This window comes from Barbatula barbatula (assembly GCF_947034865.1).
Source record: "Barbatula barbatula genome assembly, chromosome: 18".
Classification (NCBI taxonomy): Eukaryota; Metazoa; Chordata; class Actinopteri; order Cypriniformes; family Nemacheilidae; genus Barbatula; species Barbatula barbatula.
Window position 1 is genome coordinate 4786120 of NC_136781.1, and position 20198 is coordinate 4806317.

Consider the following 20198-nt stretch of genomic DNA (forward strand, 5'->3'; position numbering starts at 1 on the left):
TTTTTCATGGAAATATCTGAAGAGTTTGGTTCCAAAATGTGATAACTCAACAAAAATCATGGTTTTATTATGTTATCATAATTTAGTTGTGTTAGTTACTTGTGTTTTTTAAGTTATTGTGGCTTCAACCAAAACAAACCAACTGCAGTTTGATTGATATTAATGCACAATAAAACAACATGATTTTTTAAACATTTAAGACACCTAGGTATCAAATTTTGGAACCAAACTCTTCATCTGTAGTAAGTATCAACAAATATTAATGCTATGAAGTGTTTTATTAATCAGGAAAACCATGACCAGTATTTACAAAAAAAAGTGGGAATGTCATGGAAAAGCTGTATGATGAATTTTAAACTAAGTGATCCCTATATTAAGTTGTAATGAAAGGTTAAGGGTACAGTTTAGTGTAAGATTTCTTTATGTTTTATAGGTTGGGAATGGAGCATGATGGGCAGGGGAATCGTTGTGGAGATGAGGTGCAGATGGGGAGCATCATGGCCCCACTAGTGCAAGCTGCTTTCCACCGGTTCCACTGGTCCCATTGTAGTCAACAGGAACTAGACCGCTACCTAAAGTGAGTACTAGCACGGCCATCGACAGGTGGAACAACCTGGAACATTTTTCCACTTTGGTCCAACATGCTATACTGTAGTCCACTCTTTGGGCCTGGGTAAGAAAGGCCCACCTTGTGCCGGCTCCTGCAAATTTATTTGGCAACATTGAATGCAAATCATGCATACTCATACATAACACAACTAACCGCTGTTGAGTATGTAAAAAAGTATGATTGCGGATTACACACCATCCCATTCTTCCACTGTAGTTCATACGATTGTCTCCGTGATGACCCATATGAGCACACATGGGAGGAGCTTCCAATGCTACCCGGACTGCATTATTCCATGGACGAACAATGTCGCTTTGACTTCGGGGCAGGATACATGATGTGCACAGCGGTGAGTGTTACATTCGCTGCTGCACAGTGTTTTTCTTTCCACATAATGCATTATTACTGAGATTGTAAAATCTCTGAGCATGTATAAACTCCTTTGAAAGCCATCAGCTTGCCACAACAATCACCATTTGTGAATCATTGGGTTTACAGTAGCTTACCGTGACCCAGTATGTGTTATACATGCCAGTGATGCATTATGAGTGTTAAGCAACTGTGTTTTGATATCTGTACATGCCATAGGAAAGAACAGATGAAACAGATAGTCATAGCACAGTATTTCTTTAAACAATTGGCAGATTCACACTTAGAAGCATTTTTTATAAACCTCAATTTTTTTAATTAGTATTTTTTGTCAGAATTTTCGGTCGTTATAGACATTTTTTGTTATACATCCAGTTTAGACCCTGTTTTATATAAATTAGGGGTATCATTTAGTAATAAACATGGCTATATTTTGTATTACTTTACAGAAAATCTGGCTTTTCAGATTATCAAAACCAGATGGCAAATGTTTGAAATCACTTGATATTTGATGTCGCATCAAGAAACTGGATTAAAAATGATTTCAAGAATCATTTCTGTTCACTTTGAACAAATTAAATTCCAGTTAAACAGCACTGCTTGGTCTGTACTTCACTGTCTTGTTAAACATTCCCTCAGCTGCAAAAGGTGGGGCCATCCGGAGCCCAGGTAAGGTGTTCTAATCAGTTGCCATGTGGCCTCTTTTGTTTCAACATGGTTGAACGTTCTTGTTACTTGTTTCATTATGTGTTTTTGCTTGTGGTTAAACCCATTGTCGTTATTCAGACATGTACGCAGCGGGATCCTAAACCCACAATCTGTTTCTCATTCCTCACTCGCTACTGACACTCACATGGAAGACGGAATTATTTGATACCGTGTTTTATTCATGTCGTTTTGTCTTTCCACACGAGTTAAATTTGTAGGCTGCGTAATGTGAAGTTAAAACATGTTTTGGGTTCAATGCAAAGTAATTATTGTTTTGAAACTAAAACCAACATTAATGATAGCATGATTTAATTGTAATAAAATCACATGCTAACATTTGTCTGAAACATCCGTTTGGCCCGCGCAGTGTCAGTAAACACAAGGAATTTAGCTTTATGGGATTATTTTTGTGTCATTAAAAATTAACGCAAACCTAAAAAAAACGAGCAAACATGTACAATGAGAAAGAAAAAAAAAACACTTTGATATTGAAAGCAATAAACTCAATTGCAAGAATGTGACAAGATTTTCTTAACAATTTTCTAAGTTTCGTCTTTGCAAACAATAGTTTTTGAATTCGCTGCTAGAGTTTTCCTTTACGCTTCTCAAGTTTTCATTCGCCTTTCTGGCAAAAATCTAGTGAGTTTTTGATTGACAGCTCCAATCATGAAGTGCAAACCTGGTGTTTGTACTTAAAATTACTTTCTTTTTAAGTTAGTTAGTAATTGGTATTTGAAGTTGTAAATGAATGTAGGCTTAATTGAATGAATGTAGGCCTAATTCAGATAATATGGAACATCTTTTATTCCTGTACAGTAACAATTCTGTCTTAGCTTGTTCATTATGTGCTTCATATTTTGTTGTATTTTATGGACTATAAAGATTATTTTCTTAAACAAGAACGAAGAACATAGCATTCAATAAAAAGAGAAATGACAGATTATTGGGTAGTGAGAAATGAAAGGGCTACATTAAAACATTACTGCATACTGTGCGGAGATTACAACTTTTCGGTTAAATTAACGTACTTCGGTGTCCAGATGAGGATGACGACGACAATGTCACTCTTGCATACAGTCTCCCTTTAAAGAATTAAGTGCCCTTATAAGTCAAGTACTTTATCTATATTTTTTAAACTCATGGTGAATTTACAGTATCATACCCCTTTCTTTGCATACAAAGAAAGTAGACCTCATAAAATAGTATCAATTCAATTTTATATATACAAAAAAATTCATAAGGTGACACAATTGGAGGTCTTTTGTTTTGAATGTTTTATCTACAAAGTCTGCCTCTTGCAAACAACTCGTTCATTATGTATATACACACACCTACATAAAACAGGTTAAAGAAAAGCAGAAGAGAGACTTCTCATAATATAAACAAACATTTAAAGATAGAAACAATACGTACAATTCGTGCACGATTATTATCTATGAATAACAAATATAAGCTGAAAACATATATTATGACTTTCTGGTCAGGGAGCTGTCAATCCAAATCTCTCTAGCCACTAAGAGAAAAGTGGCCCGCCCATTTAAAATTCGAGAAGCGTTAACGTAAACTCGGAAAGTGAAAATGATCTAGCAGCGAATTCATAAACCAGTATTAGCAAAAACCAATACAGTTTATTTGGAAGAATGTCACATTTTTGCATTTGAGTTTATTGTTTTCATTATCAAAGTGTTTTTCTTCTTTCTCATTGAATCTTTAAGTTTGCGTTCATTTTTATTGGCACAAAAATAATTCCATATGTGCAATAGCCAGAAAAGGCTGTAAGAATATGTTAACAAACTCCACACACAGAAATGACACCAGCCATACGTAGCATAACATAAAGATCAGTCCCGTCACTTAACGGACAATAAAGATACATTTCTAAAATTTTTCTAACAAAAAAACATTTCATGATATTCATATAAGTGCCAAACGAGTAGATGTGTGGATTTTAGCGGCATTTAGTGGTGAGGTTGCGAACTGCAACCAACGGCTCACTTCACCTTTCAAAGCACCACGAGGTCTGACACAGAAAAAAAATCACTTTTTGGCTAAGGAAATAATATATTTACGAAACGTGTTCTGTGGAGCGGTTTGTCAGTTTACGGCTACTGTAGAAACAAAACGAATTCTGTGTTAGGCGACCCGCGGTGTATGTAGATAGAAAAAGCTCATTCTAGGGTAATTAAAAGGTCTTTATACACATCTGAAGACATAGTTATGTATATTATATTAGATCCTCCTTACTCCTAAACATTGCACCTTTAAACTTTCTAGAGGCATTACCTATTATAAGTGCTTTGCTGTAAACTATTTTAAGGGTCAGAAATGTTTTCTGTTGTAGTGGAAAGCACACCAGTGAATAAGACTACAAAAGTTATTTTGTATTGAGCCCAGAACATTTCCCTAATGTCAGCTTAACCAGGTCATTGGAACCTGCGGGGCTATTCAATGAATGTTCTGCATTTATTAGAAAAGTAAAGCAATGAATAAACTGCAAGCTCAGAGTTCAACACAATTCACCCAACATTTCAAAATCTCTACAGGTGCTAAATAATTGTTTCAGAAGCAAACTCTTATTCAAACAGAGATCACAGTAACCGAAATTATTTTGCACTTGATGTTTTGATGTGTTTGAAAAGCTTGTTGGGTTCAGAGTCCTGCTAAATTGTGTGTCAGCTTTCTGACATCATAAGCACTACGGATTTTGGTCTTCTGCACCTTACTGAGGGAAAACTAAATATTTCCTTTAACCTTCATTAATGGGAGGCCATCTCCCATCACTGCGCAACATTTCGTCATTCTGCTGTGGTCTTGGTCGCAGGCTGTACCAAAACTAAAACATTTACATCTTTGTTTTGCATGAAATATGTTGCATATACTGTATAAAATTTGAGTGGGTGTAAATGTGTAATATTCTTCGTTTTATTGAGCCTTAACACCGTACACAGTATCTGTCACACACAGTTTGCTGTTAATTTGACAGGAGTCCTGTTTTTTTATGTCCTGCAGGAATATAAATGTATGAATTATTGCAAATCAGAGAGAGGGAGAGGGTTGTCGTATACTTTATTGTATTAGTTCTCAGCTGGTTTTGGACATTGCGTGGTGTGCAAACACCATACTGGTAGAGCATTGTGCTAGCAATGCAAATGTCGTGGGTTCGATATCAGGGAACATGCATACTGATAAAAAGATATGTATAGACTAAATGAACTGTAAATGTAATGCCCAATGCAAATATACAATTATTTTGTGCTTTCTGGATCAACTGCATTTTACCTTCTATACAGACGTGCTCTTATTTGTTGGTACCCCTTTAAGCAAATTGAAATAATGCTTCATTCCTACTGAAGAGTGATGAAAATAAAAGCCATTGTATGATGTATATTTGCATGCCTTTGGTATGTGTTAGAATAAAGCAAAGAAGCTGTGGAAAGAGATGAATTATTGCTTATTCTACAAAGATATTCTAAAATGGCCTGGACTCATTTATTGGTACCCCTTAGAAAACATAATGAGTCCTGATCTGAATCCAATCGAACATCTATGGAAAGAGAGAAGTGCAGAAGTCTCATCGAGAGCTACAGAAAACGTTTGCTTGCAGTGATCGCCTCTAAAGGTTGTGCAACAAAATATTACGTTGGGGTCCTATCATTTTTGTCCCTAACATTTCAATTTGTTTTATTATTTACAATATTATGTTGAATACAAAATCTAAAGCAAAGTCTGATTTCTTTTAAATATGGAATAAACAATGGTGGATGCCGATTACCTTAGTCAGTTTCAAGTTACTTCAGAGAAAATTGTGCATTCTTCGATTTTTTGAGGGGTACCAACAAATTTGAGCACGTCTGTACATTTGCTCGCATTTTGGCATCTGTCTTCTGTGCACATATTAAATGAAAAGTTCACCCAAAAATGAAAATTCGGTCATTTACTCACCCTTGTGTTGAGTTGAATCCGTATACATTTCTTTGTTCTGATTAACCCAGTTCTTGACCACCATTGACTACCATAGTACAGATTTTTTTATAAAATTATTTGTTCTGTTTAACACAAAAGAAGATATTTCGAAGAATGTAGGAAAGCAAACAGTTAATTATTTTCTGCTATGGTAGTCAATGGTGGCCCAGAACTGTTTGGTTACATTCTTCCAAATATCTTTCTCTTTGTTCATCAGAACAAAAAAAAACGAGGGTGAGTAAATTATGAAAGAATTTTTATTTTCGGGTAAACTGCCCTTAAACATTTATATATTTATATACACAATCTGATGTGACTCTGAATTTGACTTGCTGCATTTCTTATGTCAGAGAGTTTGAGAATAAATTTCTCTTTCTGTTCCTCTGTCTCTCAGTATCGCACCTTTGACCCCTGTAAGCAGCTTTGGTGTGCTCACCCGGACAACCCCTTCTTCTGCAAGACCAAAAAAGGACCGCCCATTGATGGCACGACATGTGGAGATGGGAAGGTACCGACACACAGACTCTCATGCAGATATGCCCTGAGGTTTCAGACCCGCTCACTTCCTCTCTTGTGTCTCAGCACTGTTTTAAAGGGCACTGTGTGTGGCTGACTCCAGACATCATTAAACAGGACGGAAGCTGGGGCATGTGGAGTGAGTTTGGCGCCTGCTCTCGGCCCTGCGGAAGGGGAGTGCAGTTTCGTACGCGACATTGCAACAATCCACTGTGCGTACGATTGTGAATTTGTGCATTTTGTATGTCGAGATTATGTCAAAGTTTATCACCGTTGTGTTTGAAACAGCAGACTTAAGTTCTCCAGTTAAATTCAAAGATTCGCTTAATAGAACTCGGTGTTATAATCCCACTATTAAATATAAAATCTGTGACTATAATACAACCATTGACTATAATTTGAACAATTATTAAAATCTTTTGGTTCTCTCTTATGGTAATATTTTTCCTAAATTCTTCTAAAATCAGAGCTTTAGTTTATACTCCGAACAGATGCATTCAAAGTTTTAATGCATCTTAAATAAAATATTTGATTAAAGAGATAGTTCACCCAAAAATAAATCTCCCTCATATGATTTAATACCTTTATTATAAATGACTTTGTTTTGATGAACACATTAAATTATATTTGGAAGAATGTTCATCATTGAATCAGTCAAAGGTGCCCCAGAACTGTTTGTTTTCCTTAATTCTTTAAAATATTTCATTTTTCTTACTATGGTCGTGGATGATGTCCCAGAACTGATAATTGCTAACATTCTTCCAAATATCTTTCTCTGTGTTCATCTGAACGAAGAATTTTAAACCGATTTGAATCAACCTGAGGGTGAGTAAATGATGACGGCATTTTTAGGTGAACTGTCCCTTTAAAGTCGGAAAGCGTTGACTAACATTCATTTCCTGTTTTACTTTATTGCTTTTACTTGATCGTTTTTCACTTTCTTTAACTTCCTCCAGTCCAGCTAACGGTGGACGTTCTTGCTCCGGTCCGAGTGATCAGTTCCAAGTGTGTAACACTCAAGCGTGCGAGGACCCATACCAGGACTACAGAGCCGAGCAATGTAGCATGATGTACAACAAGTTTGAGCACCAGAATACCTGGCACCACTGGCTGCCTTATGAACACCCTGACCGTAAGTGACAAAAAAAAACCATTACAGACAGATATAGATTTAAGACATGGCTGTGTTTAAGACGGACTGGAAATTTTAAGAAAAACGCTTTTCATTTTGAACAGGTTAATAAAATTGGGTTGGAGCTACTGTGGCCCCAAAATATATTTTTTTAAGGAAGACATCAGAGGCCAAACTTTTTACGTTCTGTTCAAATCTGTATTTTTAAGGATTTAGATGTTGACGTTAATTCTGGACGAGTCTGCAGCATGTCAGGATTCTGGTATTAAATTGAATTATTATCATGCTTGCATTAGATCCTTTCCCAGACCGTTTTGTTCAGCTTTATTCGGTTCAATGTATTATCCAGGTCTATAAATGAGCTGATGTAATGTTTCTCTCCACACAGCTGTTCTCGCTTACACTGTGGGCATACATGAAGTTGTGATTTCATCCACGTATTCTTCCACACAATAATGACATCATCGCACACATGTCAGTGTAGTACATACAGTCCCCACAGAGTCATCTGCACTTTGTACATCCTTGGTTTTATAATCAACATAGACAAGTCCAAAGTAAAACTCATTCGAAGAGAGACTTTGTGAGCCTTTTATAATATGTTATGAAATTTATAACCAAGGATACACAGAAGAACTTGTGGTTTGGGTCCTACTGTTTAGAAGGGATTTGGATACCCTTGAGGAAATGAGACAACCAATTTTTGCCTGATGCTTTTAACATCTTCCACCTGTTAGAAATCAACACTATTGTTCTATTGATGTTATTGTTGATTTATTCAGACATGTGTGGGTAAAAATGTCCATGTTTTCTTTTTAACTAAATGTTGCCAGGAAGTTGGACAGGCATCTTATTGTTCATGGGCATGTTTTGGGAAGTTAAGCTGAACCCTTCTGGAATGTAAATGTTCCTGGAGGCAGTTTTGGAATTGTACACGGACATTCTGGGAATTTGTCTGAGATTATATAATGCACAATGAGTCAACAGGCCATCTTGGGGTTATGGAGGTGCATTCACACTTTATTGTTGTTAGTTTTGCACTAGGCTAAATAAAATATATATTTATTCCATTAAATACACTTTTACCAAGCCAAAGACAACAACTACTAAGATAACATTTTAACGTCCCTTCTAAATTTAAGAGAGAAGAACTGTACTAAATACATTTTTATATAATATCAAACTAATATTGATATATAACGTTATTTTATGTTATATGTATATAATATTATTATTTGGATCACTTTCAGAGTGATTTTTTCAAGCTGAAGAACAAGAAAACATTGACAGCCAATCAAAACATTCAATGTAAAATTGCATTGCACAAGCATAACATTATCATCCTTTCGTTAATATAGTTATACTGTGGTTATCTTAAAAGTTATCCTTACTTTCTTTATTAAATAAACCCATCGGCTTCCGTACAGGGAAACAGTTTCTTCTCAATTTGTCTCAACATGCACTTGATCTTGTTGTCGTTTACTTCTCCATCCATCATTCAACGACTACCTTTTTCCGTTTTCCGTAGCTAAGCAACGCTGCAAATTGTACTGTCAATCCAAAGAGACTCGTGCTGTAGTCTACATGAAGACTCTTGTGGAACCTGGAACACAGTGCTCCTACAAAGATCCCTACAGCGTGTGTGTGAACGGAGACTGTGAGGTGTGTATCTTGTGTGTATGTTTTGTGTGTGTGTGTTTAGTTGCCTGACGCTGACGGTGTCTCTCTCCCTTTAGAAAGTGGGCTGTGATAATGTGGTCGGATCAGCTCAACTTGAAGATAAGTGCGGGGTCTGTGGGGGGGACGGAACCAAGTGCAAAACTCACAAGTTCAATTTCACCTTTGTGGAGAAAAAAGGTACGTCTGTGTAGTCTTTGCAGGTATGTAGGCTCTGTACCAAAAACTATGTAGGTATCTATGTAGCCAGCATATTGTATTATAGGTTTCGACAGAAAGGCAGCATGATCGTGCGGTCTTCTAAGATGCCTTTATGCAAAGAATACAAGCGCTTGATCATCAGAATTTGGTCAAAAGAAATCAATCCCACGATGCATTGTGACAAGCTCAGTAATAAAACGGAACGCAAACTGGGAATAAAAAGCAAAGGGTTTTGACAGAACTGTATTCTATGTAGTGTTAAAACAGCCTGTTGCCGTAAGAAACAGATGTTCTGCTTTGATTTAGGTGTCATTAAAGTGCTGGAGGTTCCCCGAGGGGCGAGGCACCTCCTTATCCAGGAACTCAATGGGACTTCTCATATTTTAGGTGAAGCTTTATTATTTCCTGTAGGATTTAATGAAACGGCTGCAGTTTTCACTTAATGAAGCACTCTCTCTCTCTTTATGTGAATAGCTGTCAGGAATAAGGCATCAGGTGATTTCTTTCTCAACGCACACGGTGACTTCCCAGAGACACGCTCAGTTATAGAGAAAGGGCTCGAATGGGAGTACGAAAATAAAAACAATAAGGACACCATACAGATGAACGGACCTCTGAAAAATGATGTGGTTGTCATGGTAATGTCACATGAGTAGCTCACACGCACGTCAATATTTAAGAAATATATAATAATGACTTATTTGGCATTTGCATTGTATTTGTGTTTCAGATCCGAATGCATGGGACGGCCAAGGTGAAGGTGTCAATCAAATACATCACCGACAGTGACAGGCTAAGTGACAGTGCCAATGAAAACAACATGGTGCCAGATAATGCTGTGCCATATTCCTGGGTGTTGAAGAGGTGGACTCCTTGTTCAGAAACCTGTGGAGGAGGTATTTCATTGTTTCACCACAAGAGGGCATCATGATCTCTCTTTTTTTGTAAAATGTTTTATAGGGACATTTGAACATCTATAGCCCTATGGTCCAATTTCAGATGTGTAATTAGTTTTAGTCTCGAATTTGATACTCTGCATTTGTGTTTTTTATAACACATTAGTTCCGTTGAAGATTTGCCATGTCATTTCAATAAAATTTTTCCTTTTTGTATCCAAGATGTGTGTTTCAGTGATGAGTTCTTCTTGTGAACAGGTATTCAGAGGACGCGGTATGGCTGCCGAAAGAATGCAGAGATGAGGATGGTTCATCGCAGATACTGTGAGAAAGTCAGACAGCCTCCTCCACTGTTTCGAGACTGTTCCATGAGAGAGTGTGCTCAGCCCATGTAAGTGGTCAAAGTTAGCAAAACTAACCTACCTGAACTAAACCTCCCTTTGGGGACATCCTTGTGGAGGAATTGTCATAATAGATCTGAATGGACAGAAAACTGTGCAAATACATTTAGTTTTTTTTTTAGGTTTTCTTTGTCTAATATTAGGATTCTACCAGCGTTTAGGTGTGATAGTTGCTTAAAATAGTCATGGATTAAAATATATGAGTTAAGTTATCCATTGTGTTTTATTATAAATAATTGAACAGAAATAATCATTTCCTAGAATTTTGTAGGCTGCATTTGTATTCACATCCTGCAGATGTCAGCACTAGTATTTCAAAGACTACGTTCACGCTGGTAGAAATATATAGAAAAACAAAGAACATAACTAAACCACTCAATGGCTTCAGGTTATACAGTCAGGTTCTCTCCTTGTTATCATTTTTTTCCCTCGGTTAATTTCTGACCCTGATGTAAACAATGTATGTTGGGAAACGAATCCGAAACTATCTGTTAATGGAAAGTTGTTTAGTTGTTAAGTGTAACGTTAGAAAGTAGGTAGAGATAACACTATAATGGTATGGTTCAACAGACTGAGTCTGACTTGAAATGGCTTGCAAGCAAGCGTGTAGGTTTTAATGTTTGTTAACCATTTGTTTAGCAAATTGCAGCAATCCATTTTCTTCTTTTCTATCTTTCGCCAGTCTTTAAAAAATGATCCCTGATTTCGCACAGTACGATCAAACACAAAACACCTTTTTTTCCATTCTAAACATAGTAAAGACACAGGTAAAGACTTGCTTGACTTTTGTGTGCGGTGACGTCAAGGGCAAGCAATGCCGCCGAACGTCAAAATAAAAGCTTTGTTCAACAAGAGGTGAAAGCAGATGCCAATCAACATAAGTTGCGTATCAAATTTTGGGGTGACACCCAGGGTGGTCAAAGGTCAGGGGTGTTCAGTGCCACCTTGGACCCCCCTCTGGCTCCGCCACTCACTCCATGCAAAATCAGAATTGAGTATTAAGGCTGTCAGCATGAACGGTGTCTAAATTTAAGGTTGCCGGTGTGTTTGTGTGTTCAGCTGGGTTGCTGGAGAATGGAGCGAATGCAGTAAATCTTGTGGGAAGACGGGCACTCAAACACGCTCAGTTCGCTGCGTGCAACCTCTGGGAGACGGCAAGTTCAAATCCATTCGCAGTCGATACTGCAGCGACGAGCGCCCAGAGTCCCGCAGGGACTGCAACCGCAACCTGTGTCCCGCTGAATGGAGACTGGGACCCTGGTCACAGGTGAAGACATCTATCACAAGCACACTAATATGATGTTTTGCCTATGATTTTATATTTGTGACCCTGGACCACAAAACCAGTCATAAGAGTCAATCATCTGAAAGCTGAATACCATTTCCATTGACGTTAAACTTCCCATTGACGTATGGTTTGATGATAGGGCAATATTAGGCCAGATACCACTATTTGAAAATCTGGAATGTGAGGGTGCAAAAAAAATCTAAATATTGAGAAAATCGCCTTTAAATTGATCCATCAGAGGCGCTGTACAGGCTGCTGCTAAGAAGAAACAGGTTCATTTTAATGCTGTCTGTTGGCTTACCACTGTAATGATGTTGTGGAAAGTAGATGAACCCAAAAGTGAAAATTCTAAGTGTTACATAGATACCAAACTTGAGTTGGTATTTTCTAAAGAGCGGGCAATTTTTTATAAAAAAGTTTTTTATATACTTAAGGTAGAATATTTAAAAAATTTCTTTATGGAACACGATCTTGTTTTAACTTATGACTAGTTTTGTGATCCATGGTCACATCATAATAACACAAATATGTATACATTAAATATGCATTAATGTATAATTTTACAGTTTTTTACTGCGCGTGTGTGTTTGTGCTATTCTAGTGCTCTGTCACATGTGGGAATGGGACTCAGGAGAGGCATGTGCTTTGCCACACTCGTGACAACACCATCGGACTGTGTTTGGACTCCAAACCAGCGGCATTTAGACCCTGCAGAATAGATCCCTGCCTAAGTGCGTACATACATTTCTAGTGATGCTTTTAGTAATTATACATAACCATAATGCCTAACAGATCTTTTTTTTTTACTTTTCCCCAAAGGCATCATATACCAGTTTCAGTCCTGGCTCATTTGGTGCCCTTGACATTACCATTAAAAAAGAAAAAAAGTTTATTCACATGGTTTATTGATGCGTTTGCTTTTATAATGATCTGTTAGACATTATGTACAAAATAAACTTGCTTTGGTTTTGCCGCACAGTTTTGAAAACTAATAACAAACTAATTCATTTTACATCAACAGATGCACTAATACAGCTGACCATATTTCTTCCTCTCTCTTTCGCTTTCTCCGTTTCCTGTGCTTCCTCCTTCCCAAACCGACTCTCCCCTCGCACACAATAGGAAGCACTTCCGACTTCAACACGCATGGCAACTTCCTGATACAGTGGTTATCGCGTCACGACCCGAAATACCCTGTGCAGAGGATGACAAGTAAAGCTTCTCTCTCCAGCCACGTGGTGGCGTTGCGCTGTCTGTCGTCTCTCAGCTGGACCTTCCCTCTGTCGCTCTGCCTGGCTCTGCAAGGCAAACTCCCCTGACTGGCTTCCTTTTTCGAGGCTTGCACGCTTCTCTTTTCTGGGTGGTGGTCCTCCCTTATGGGGCGTTTCCGATAGGGGGAGTTCTATATGTTTCTCTCTCTCTCTGTCTCTCGCTCTCTCTCTATCTCTCTCTCTCTCCTTTGTGGAGCTCTGTGTTGTGAACGCTGGCCAGTAAGAAATTGTTGACAAAACAAAACATAAAAAAATTTCGGAGGACGTTTGTTGATTTGTGATCGGACAGGCAGTTTGCGAAGCTAGCTGAGGTTTCCGCGGGGGGCGACGCATCGTTGTGAATTACTGTCCGCTGCACGCTGCGTCCGTATGGCTCGCGCTCCTGAGGCAGACACGTTTTGAGGCGTTGCCCGAGCAAACGTTGTGAGAGAAAATATAAAAATGAAAGTGGCTAAAAAAAAGAAAAATTTAAGCTTTATTGTGAATGTGAACTTGTCACAATGAGGAAATCTTTGCTAAGTGCTCATTCCACAACCTAGTTCATTCTCGACAACCGACGGGACAAGCAAACAAACACACGAGATGGCAGAATTTACGCTATTAACATGGGACGTACTGTTGAACCACCGCCATACGTGGCCGATGGTGAACATGAGGTGGCACTTGATAAACAGGGTCGCTTTACTACACATGATCGATTGCCATAACCACCTCATCCTCCATCTTCTCTTTGACTGTTAACAAATTCAATAAATGCAGCTTATTTGTGCTTGCAGAGTTTAAACAAACATATGAATATATTTGTATTTATATATGACTATACATCTATATGGGTACCAATAATATGAAATATTAATAATTTGTTTTACCATGAATAAGCTGTAGCTTATTAGCCTAACATTTTGACTGCTATCGATTGCTTTAATTCTTGACTGTTACGTGTATTTTTTTATTGATTTTACATAAATACAGAACTATTGCTATTTAATAACAGAGGTTAAGTGTTGGGGGGCGGGGAAGACATATATTATGCAGGACTTGCTCAGCCAGTTTCTTCTCAGTTTTTCCCAAGAGAAGCGATTTCATTCTTCGGATTCATGGCGGGTCATATCACATGTCCATTGTTCATTGAACGATGTGATGAGAGCGTGCACGTGTGTGTGTGTGTGTGTGTGTGTGTGTGTGTGTGTGTGTGTTTTCGAGCGTATGCGACGTGTGCGTGTGTGTTCTCCAGCATGCGGTCTTACGACGCTTACCAGTGGTCATATTATCGGAACAACGACACATAAATATACCTCATGAATTTTCATCTCCATCCAAGCTCTTTTTTTTCTGCGACAAAACACAGAACTCAAGAACAATGCCTTACTACGTTTGAATGTATTGGCATATGTGTGTGAAAGTGATGGCTTTCTGCACAGAAACGTGGTTTGTCACACCTGAGGCAGCTTCAAACTAAACGTATTACACAACCGACCGATCAGCCAATTGTCATACACATCCAAAAACGATCGCTGATCCATTTGGATACGGTGAGCGTTTTAACGGAAACCAACTCTTGGCATCTCTTTATCATGTCATTGTATTGTGAAACACATTTCTGTTGTGACTATGTAGCGAGCTATCCGAATTTTCATGCTCAACGCCGTGGAGAAAAAAAAACGACGAAAAGCCAGACCTTGCAGTGAGATACTGTAAATAAACGTTGGTGTTTACTGTATTTAATAACATTTATGACTGTTATCTCCTTACTTATAAGAAAAAAAATGCTAATATTATATACTATGGGTAACTGTCATGTTACTTCACTGGCCTAACCGCGTCTTGGCTGGCTGTTGTGGGGAAATTGTCTGGGGAATATTCAGATGGACTTACGTGCACTGCGTCTATATGCACTTTGATTTATCAGGGAAACTTTGTTAATGTTTTGTAAATGTTTAATATATGACACATGTATGTGCCATGCTAGTTTTTACATCGTCACAGAAATCCTGTATTTTATTTAACCAATGACCTATTTATTTATTTACCTGTTCATCTGAATTACTAATGGATTAAATGTTCTCAAAGTAATGAAGTGTTTAACCAAAGTTACTGTGAACTTGTACCTTTCAATACAGGTGATTTATTTTTCTGAAGAAGACAACTCTATCTGTGTGTTTCAAGGGGGGTGGGAGTGCATTTCATTGTTAAGTTTCTGTCATGATCGACAGCAAAAGTAGGAATAAAAAAGTGTAATAAAAACGGTAAATGGTGTTTCTTCTGGTGTGTTTTTTAACTTGTTGCTTTGCTTTCTGCTTGCTCCTCTATAAAGGTGGGACTTGTTTGACTATTTTACAAGCCATTTTTATCATGCACGTTTTCAGCACACAACTAGTATACTGCATGATGACCCTCAGCCACTAACTCAGTTGATATCGACGTAAACCCATATGGGCTGACCATTCATTTTGGTAAATTGTGTAAAATGTTTAAGCTGTAGACTACACACCAATAAATAAATCTTTGAAATGGACACACAGGCAAAACTACATTTCGTCGCCGTCCTTCCAAAACCTTGTTTTTCAGGCAATGGAAAGTTGAAAAAGCACTTTTTAATACTTCTTATTGGTTAGATATTTCTAAAACCCAGTGCCGACATGAAAGGGTGACTGTTAGGGGTGTAACAATATACCGAAGTGTCGCAAATCGCAGTACAAAAACATTCAGATATGAATCCATAGAGCTATTAAGATATGTATCGCAAAGCTATGGCAACATATTTTTAAGTCAAATATAGTTAGTATATAGTTTAGTATCGTAAACCCAGTATCGTGTTTCGTATCTACTCGTGAGCGGAGCATATTCTTACACCCCTTGTGACCAATAATACTGTTTAATGGCAAAAATAAACGTACAAAATATGGAGATATGAGGTTTCAGAAGGACAGCAGCGATTTGCATTTTACTCTAACTCATCCTTTTACCATTCTTGAATTCTTAAATATTCTTCCACTTCTTACATTTGCACGGTCAGTTCATGTGATTTCAGTTTTTCTGCATTTGTTTTGTTTTTACATCTCTCTCATGCTGATTTGTTTTTAGTTGTTTTGCAAATTTTTTTGGATAGACATAAGAAATATACATGAAACATCTTACAGAGCATGTTAACATGCAAATGTTGCATGATTATATATTATGTACCATTTATGTTTATTTCAAGCAAATCCCTCTTGTCTTGCAGAATACCGTTGCCATGGCGACCGTTCTACATTCTGTCGTATGGAAGTGCTGCAGCAGCATTGCGCACTGCCAAGCTTCCAACGTTTGTGTTGTAAGTCATGCCGACCTGGGAATTCCTCAAAGACGGGAACTACAAGTAAGCCGCGGTCCCCATCGACAAAACCTAACCAGGGAAGATCAACTTCCACCACAACCCGTGCTCCCACACGCACAGAGACCAGCACATCTTTTTATAAAACCTCCACAACTACTTTTCTGGCATCTACAGCAGGGAAAGATGCTACTTCAGTTGGCACGCCTTGGTTTTATACATCTGTGTCGACAGGTACTCCTGAATACACTGCAGCTCCTGATCCCCAATACACTACAACTCACATCCAAGTGCATGCTACTCTGGATCTCCTGTCAGAAGAGAACACAACGTATGTCATTCCCACATCAGGTCCCACCATCACATCTCCGTCGTTCCGTAATGTGAATGACCTCCCTCTCAATTCTAGCACCACCGTCCTGTTCGCAAGGAGTGATATTCCACATGTGGATAATGCCAGTGAAAAAGAACTAACCATCTCAGACCTGACGGATGTCAGCATTCCCTTGACGTTTACAGGAGAGGTGCCAGTTACCACTACAACAGCCACTCCAAAGAAAGCAACTTTGACATTGACAACATCTGGTACACCGAAGGCATCTTCAACTACAATATATATGATGATAGAATCAGCGAAGATGACCAGAAGGCCTCAAAAGGTGGATGAAATGAGCGAAAGCAATGCTATTGATGTACCTTTCCAAACAGTCACATTGGACAACGAGTTTCCTCAGAACAACATCATTTCCCGAAGAGGATTTGTGTTTCTTCGTGAGAGAACGCGAAATAAACGCATCCAAGAACTTCTTGAGGAGAAGCGGAACTTTTTGAGGCGGATGAAAAGGGAGCAGGGGATTTAAACCCGAGGTTCTCTTATAGAAATACATCTGAGGCTGACAAAGGCTACGTCTGAAGCCAGACTCCAGACTCCATCTTGGTGCTTGAGTCAAGACCTGGAAAAATGGCCACAAAATGTTTGCAAACTCACACTCCTCACTCACACTCTTTTTAATTTGCTGTAGGTTATGTTAGACAATTCGCCATGTGCTGCTAAATTCTACTGAATAAGCACACGCCATCTCACCCAAACTCTTCCTCCAAATGATGTCATCAACCGGAAAAGAAATATAATGTTAAATGATTGGCTGAAAGACGTGTTTGCTGCTTTCCTTATACTTTATTGCAGTATTTAGGGTTGTCACAGGGTCAGGTGTGAGTTCTCAGGACATCTGTATTAGTGATATCTGTCAGGTAGGACATTTCTGTGTGCTTTTTCACAAAGAAATGTGGTCTGCGACACCTTTAAATGGTATGGCAAATTGATTTTTGTGGAACAGAACCACTAGCTAATGTTTGCACATTTTACCGAAGTAACTTTTAATATGAAAGAGAGTGAGTTTAATTATCATTTGCACAAGTCTATCCTTCTCAATGTATTTTACCCCAAATAGGCTTAGTGACAGATTCAGACAAGGAGGCACATACAGATTTTTGCTAAAATGGCAATTTTAGGTATTGTAATATTTTATTCAACTGACACTAGTTTAACATGTACATATGGGCACTGTATTTTTCAGCTGAAGAGTTTATCATTACAAAGTGTCTATTAATTCTGAATGGGTATTAAATTTGGTGATGTGGCACATTCATACAGTACATTACAATCTTTCAAATGACTCCAGTAATAGAACTGCAAGGTGAAGCTGCGTCAAACTCAAACACTACAGCATTGTAGTCTGACATGACATACAGTTGCGGAAGGCATTTACTAGTCCCTAAATTCTTGCAATTTCTCCTTACTTGTATCCGTGGCAAATGATGTTGAAACGAAATTCAGGGATACACCATACTTACACAAATTCGAATTTTATCCTTTTGATTCACGTTTCTTAATTATTCCATTGTTCAAACCTTTGTTGAAAGTTTACCAAGCCAGATCAGTATGAGTTATATTTTGATTGTTGAGATATTGATATGTTATGATAATCACCTACCCAGTCCTTAAAGTTCTCACCATTTCCTTTCATGAAAAGCAGAAAAAAATGTCAAAAACAAAAATAAATGTTTATATTGCAAAAATACATTTTCAAAGCCTCATTCATTTCATCAGACGCATTATATACAAAAGTCTGAGACTTTTAATATAAGGGTCAATGAAGTATTGTATAAAGATTTTCGTCTTGACAATTTTAAATAAATTATAGTTATTAACTATAAAGAATAATATATATTGCAGAAATTGAAACGTTAAGAGTTTGGTGTACATTTTGGGTTGAATTAACGTCCTAGAATTGCTTACCATTTTATTTTCACTAATCTTTAGTATTAAAAGTGTCAACAAATTATTTGCATTTCTCTGAGTTTTGGTAAGGAGTCATATCATATTATTGTTCTCTAATTTTGTCTTTTTAAATAAACAAAATATTACCTTTAGTTCCTGAAACTCACAACTGATAAAAACATTTAAAACACTATTTACTTATACGTCAGAGATTTGTATTTCATATTTTATATATTTGATAAAATTATTGATATTATTGGTACCACATGATAAGTTGTTATACGTTATTGACCCATATATTTCCATTTTTTATCAAATTTATAAACAAATCCAGTTTGGATGTGGTCTTGAATGTTTGACCCCTGAGCTGAGTTTGGACCTTTCAATGATTTGGAATGACTCCAACAAAGGCGAACTTTAGATACGTCATAAATGAGAAGCATCTTTAGCAATTTAATTCAGGTAATACTTCTGTATGAGTAGTCATGACCAACGTCTGTAATCTAAAAAAAATCTAATCTAATTTAATGAAATGGTTGATGATATAAAGAATATCGTTTTTTTTAGTTTAGAGCACTTGTGGCATCATCCGTTCTGGTCCCATTAAGTCCGTAAGTCCTTAAGAAAGAGTCGGGCCAGTTACAAGAGTGGAAATTAGAACTGCGCCTCTGCTGGGTCTCCGCTCCTCATTTCCTTCTCTTCACTAACTTTCATCCCCAGCAGGAGAAAGTGGATGTCTGGATGGATCAGCTGTCACATAACTCCCATGCTGTCCTTACAGACTAATGTCCTAACAATGCAGGAATAGATCAGAGGAGCATGATCTCAAGGCTAGGCTGTAAAAGACATTTTAATGTGCTCTTTTCAGTGATGTTCTTGTAGTCAATGAAATGTAGATCAAAGTCATAAATTGTTCTCGGTTCAAATGAAAGTGGGTTGCCGTATGTTGTACTGTTTTGCTTTCTAGATACAACAACGGTGAATCTTACGTTGAGATGTACATGATGAGAATTGATCCTCGTGAGCCATCCGTGCCTCCAGCAGATGGAGATATTTTACAAGAACAAACATTAACAGGTAGACAGGTGAGGCCTGTTATGTCTGTTTAAATAATGCAACAGAAAAAGATGTTCTCTTTAAGTTCATTGTGGTTTTAAATATTTGATACAATACAATTTAAATGTGTGAATTATTATTATTATTTATTGATTCCACAAGTTTTTGAGTGTGCATGCTACAGACCCATGTGTGAGGCTTCTTGCTGTGAAGTGTTTTTAAAACAGGAATCCAGCAACATTTACCGAGACATATTATTGTATAGATAGTATCATATCTTTGTTTTTTGGAAGCAAACTTTTAAAAAGTTGTGCTTCAAGTACGTGAGGAGCAACCTAAACACCGGCGAGGACCGTTTCTGAAGTTTGATACGAGAAAATGCATCTTTATCATCTTAAAATGGTCCACTGTTTCTTTAAAAAAAAGCTTTAAAGCATTAAGATTCTGTACTTAATTAAAAGTAGATGAAATTTCTTATGAATGGAAAAGAATTCACAGAACCTAGCATTTGACAAA

The 20198-nt window shown here is 37.6% G+C and overlaps 1 protein-coding gene across 1 annotated transcript in view; it reads left to right on the top strand.

Moving 5' to 3' along the window:
• The window catches only part of LOC306907668 (A disintegrin and metalloproteinase with thrombospondin motifs 2), a 114870-nt gene extending 96451 nt beyond the window's left edge, over nt 1–18419 (top strand). Inside the window, exons 8-21 of the mRNA XM_079479947.1 lie at nt 434–577; nt 827–959; nt 6045–6158; nt 6233–6378; nt 7123–7298; nt 8827–8960; nt 9035–9155; nt 9483–9563; nt 9651–9814; nt 9907–10072; nt 10331–10463; nt 11533–11740; nt 12363–12492; nt 16256–18419. Coding sequence (XP_079336073.1) covers nt 434–577; nt 827–959; nt 6045–6158; nt 6233–6378; nt 7123–7298; nt 8827–8960; nt 9035–9155; nt 9483–9563; nt 9651–9814; nt 9907–10072; nt 10331–10463; nt 11533–11740; nt 12363–12492; nt 16256–17205 — 2800 coding nt within the window. The 3' untranslated portion in view covers nt 17206–18419. The remainder of the gene's footprint in view (nt 1–433; nt 578–826; nt 960–6044; nt 6159–6232; nt 6379–7122; nt 7299–8826; nt 8961–9034; nt 9156–9482; nt 9564–9650; nt 9815–9906; nt 10073–10330; nt 10464–11532; nt 11741–12362; nt 12493–16255) is intronic.
• Nucleotides 18420–20198: the final 1779 nt, after the last annotated feature.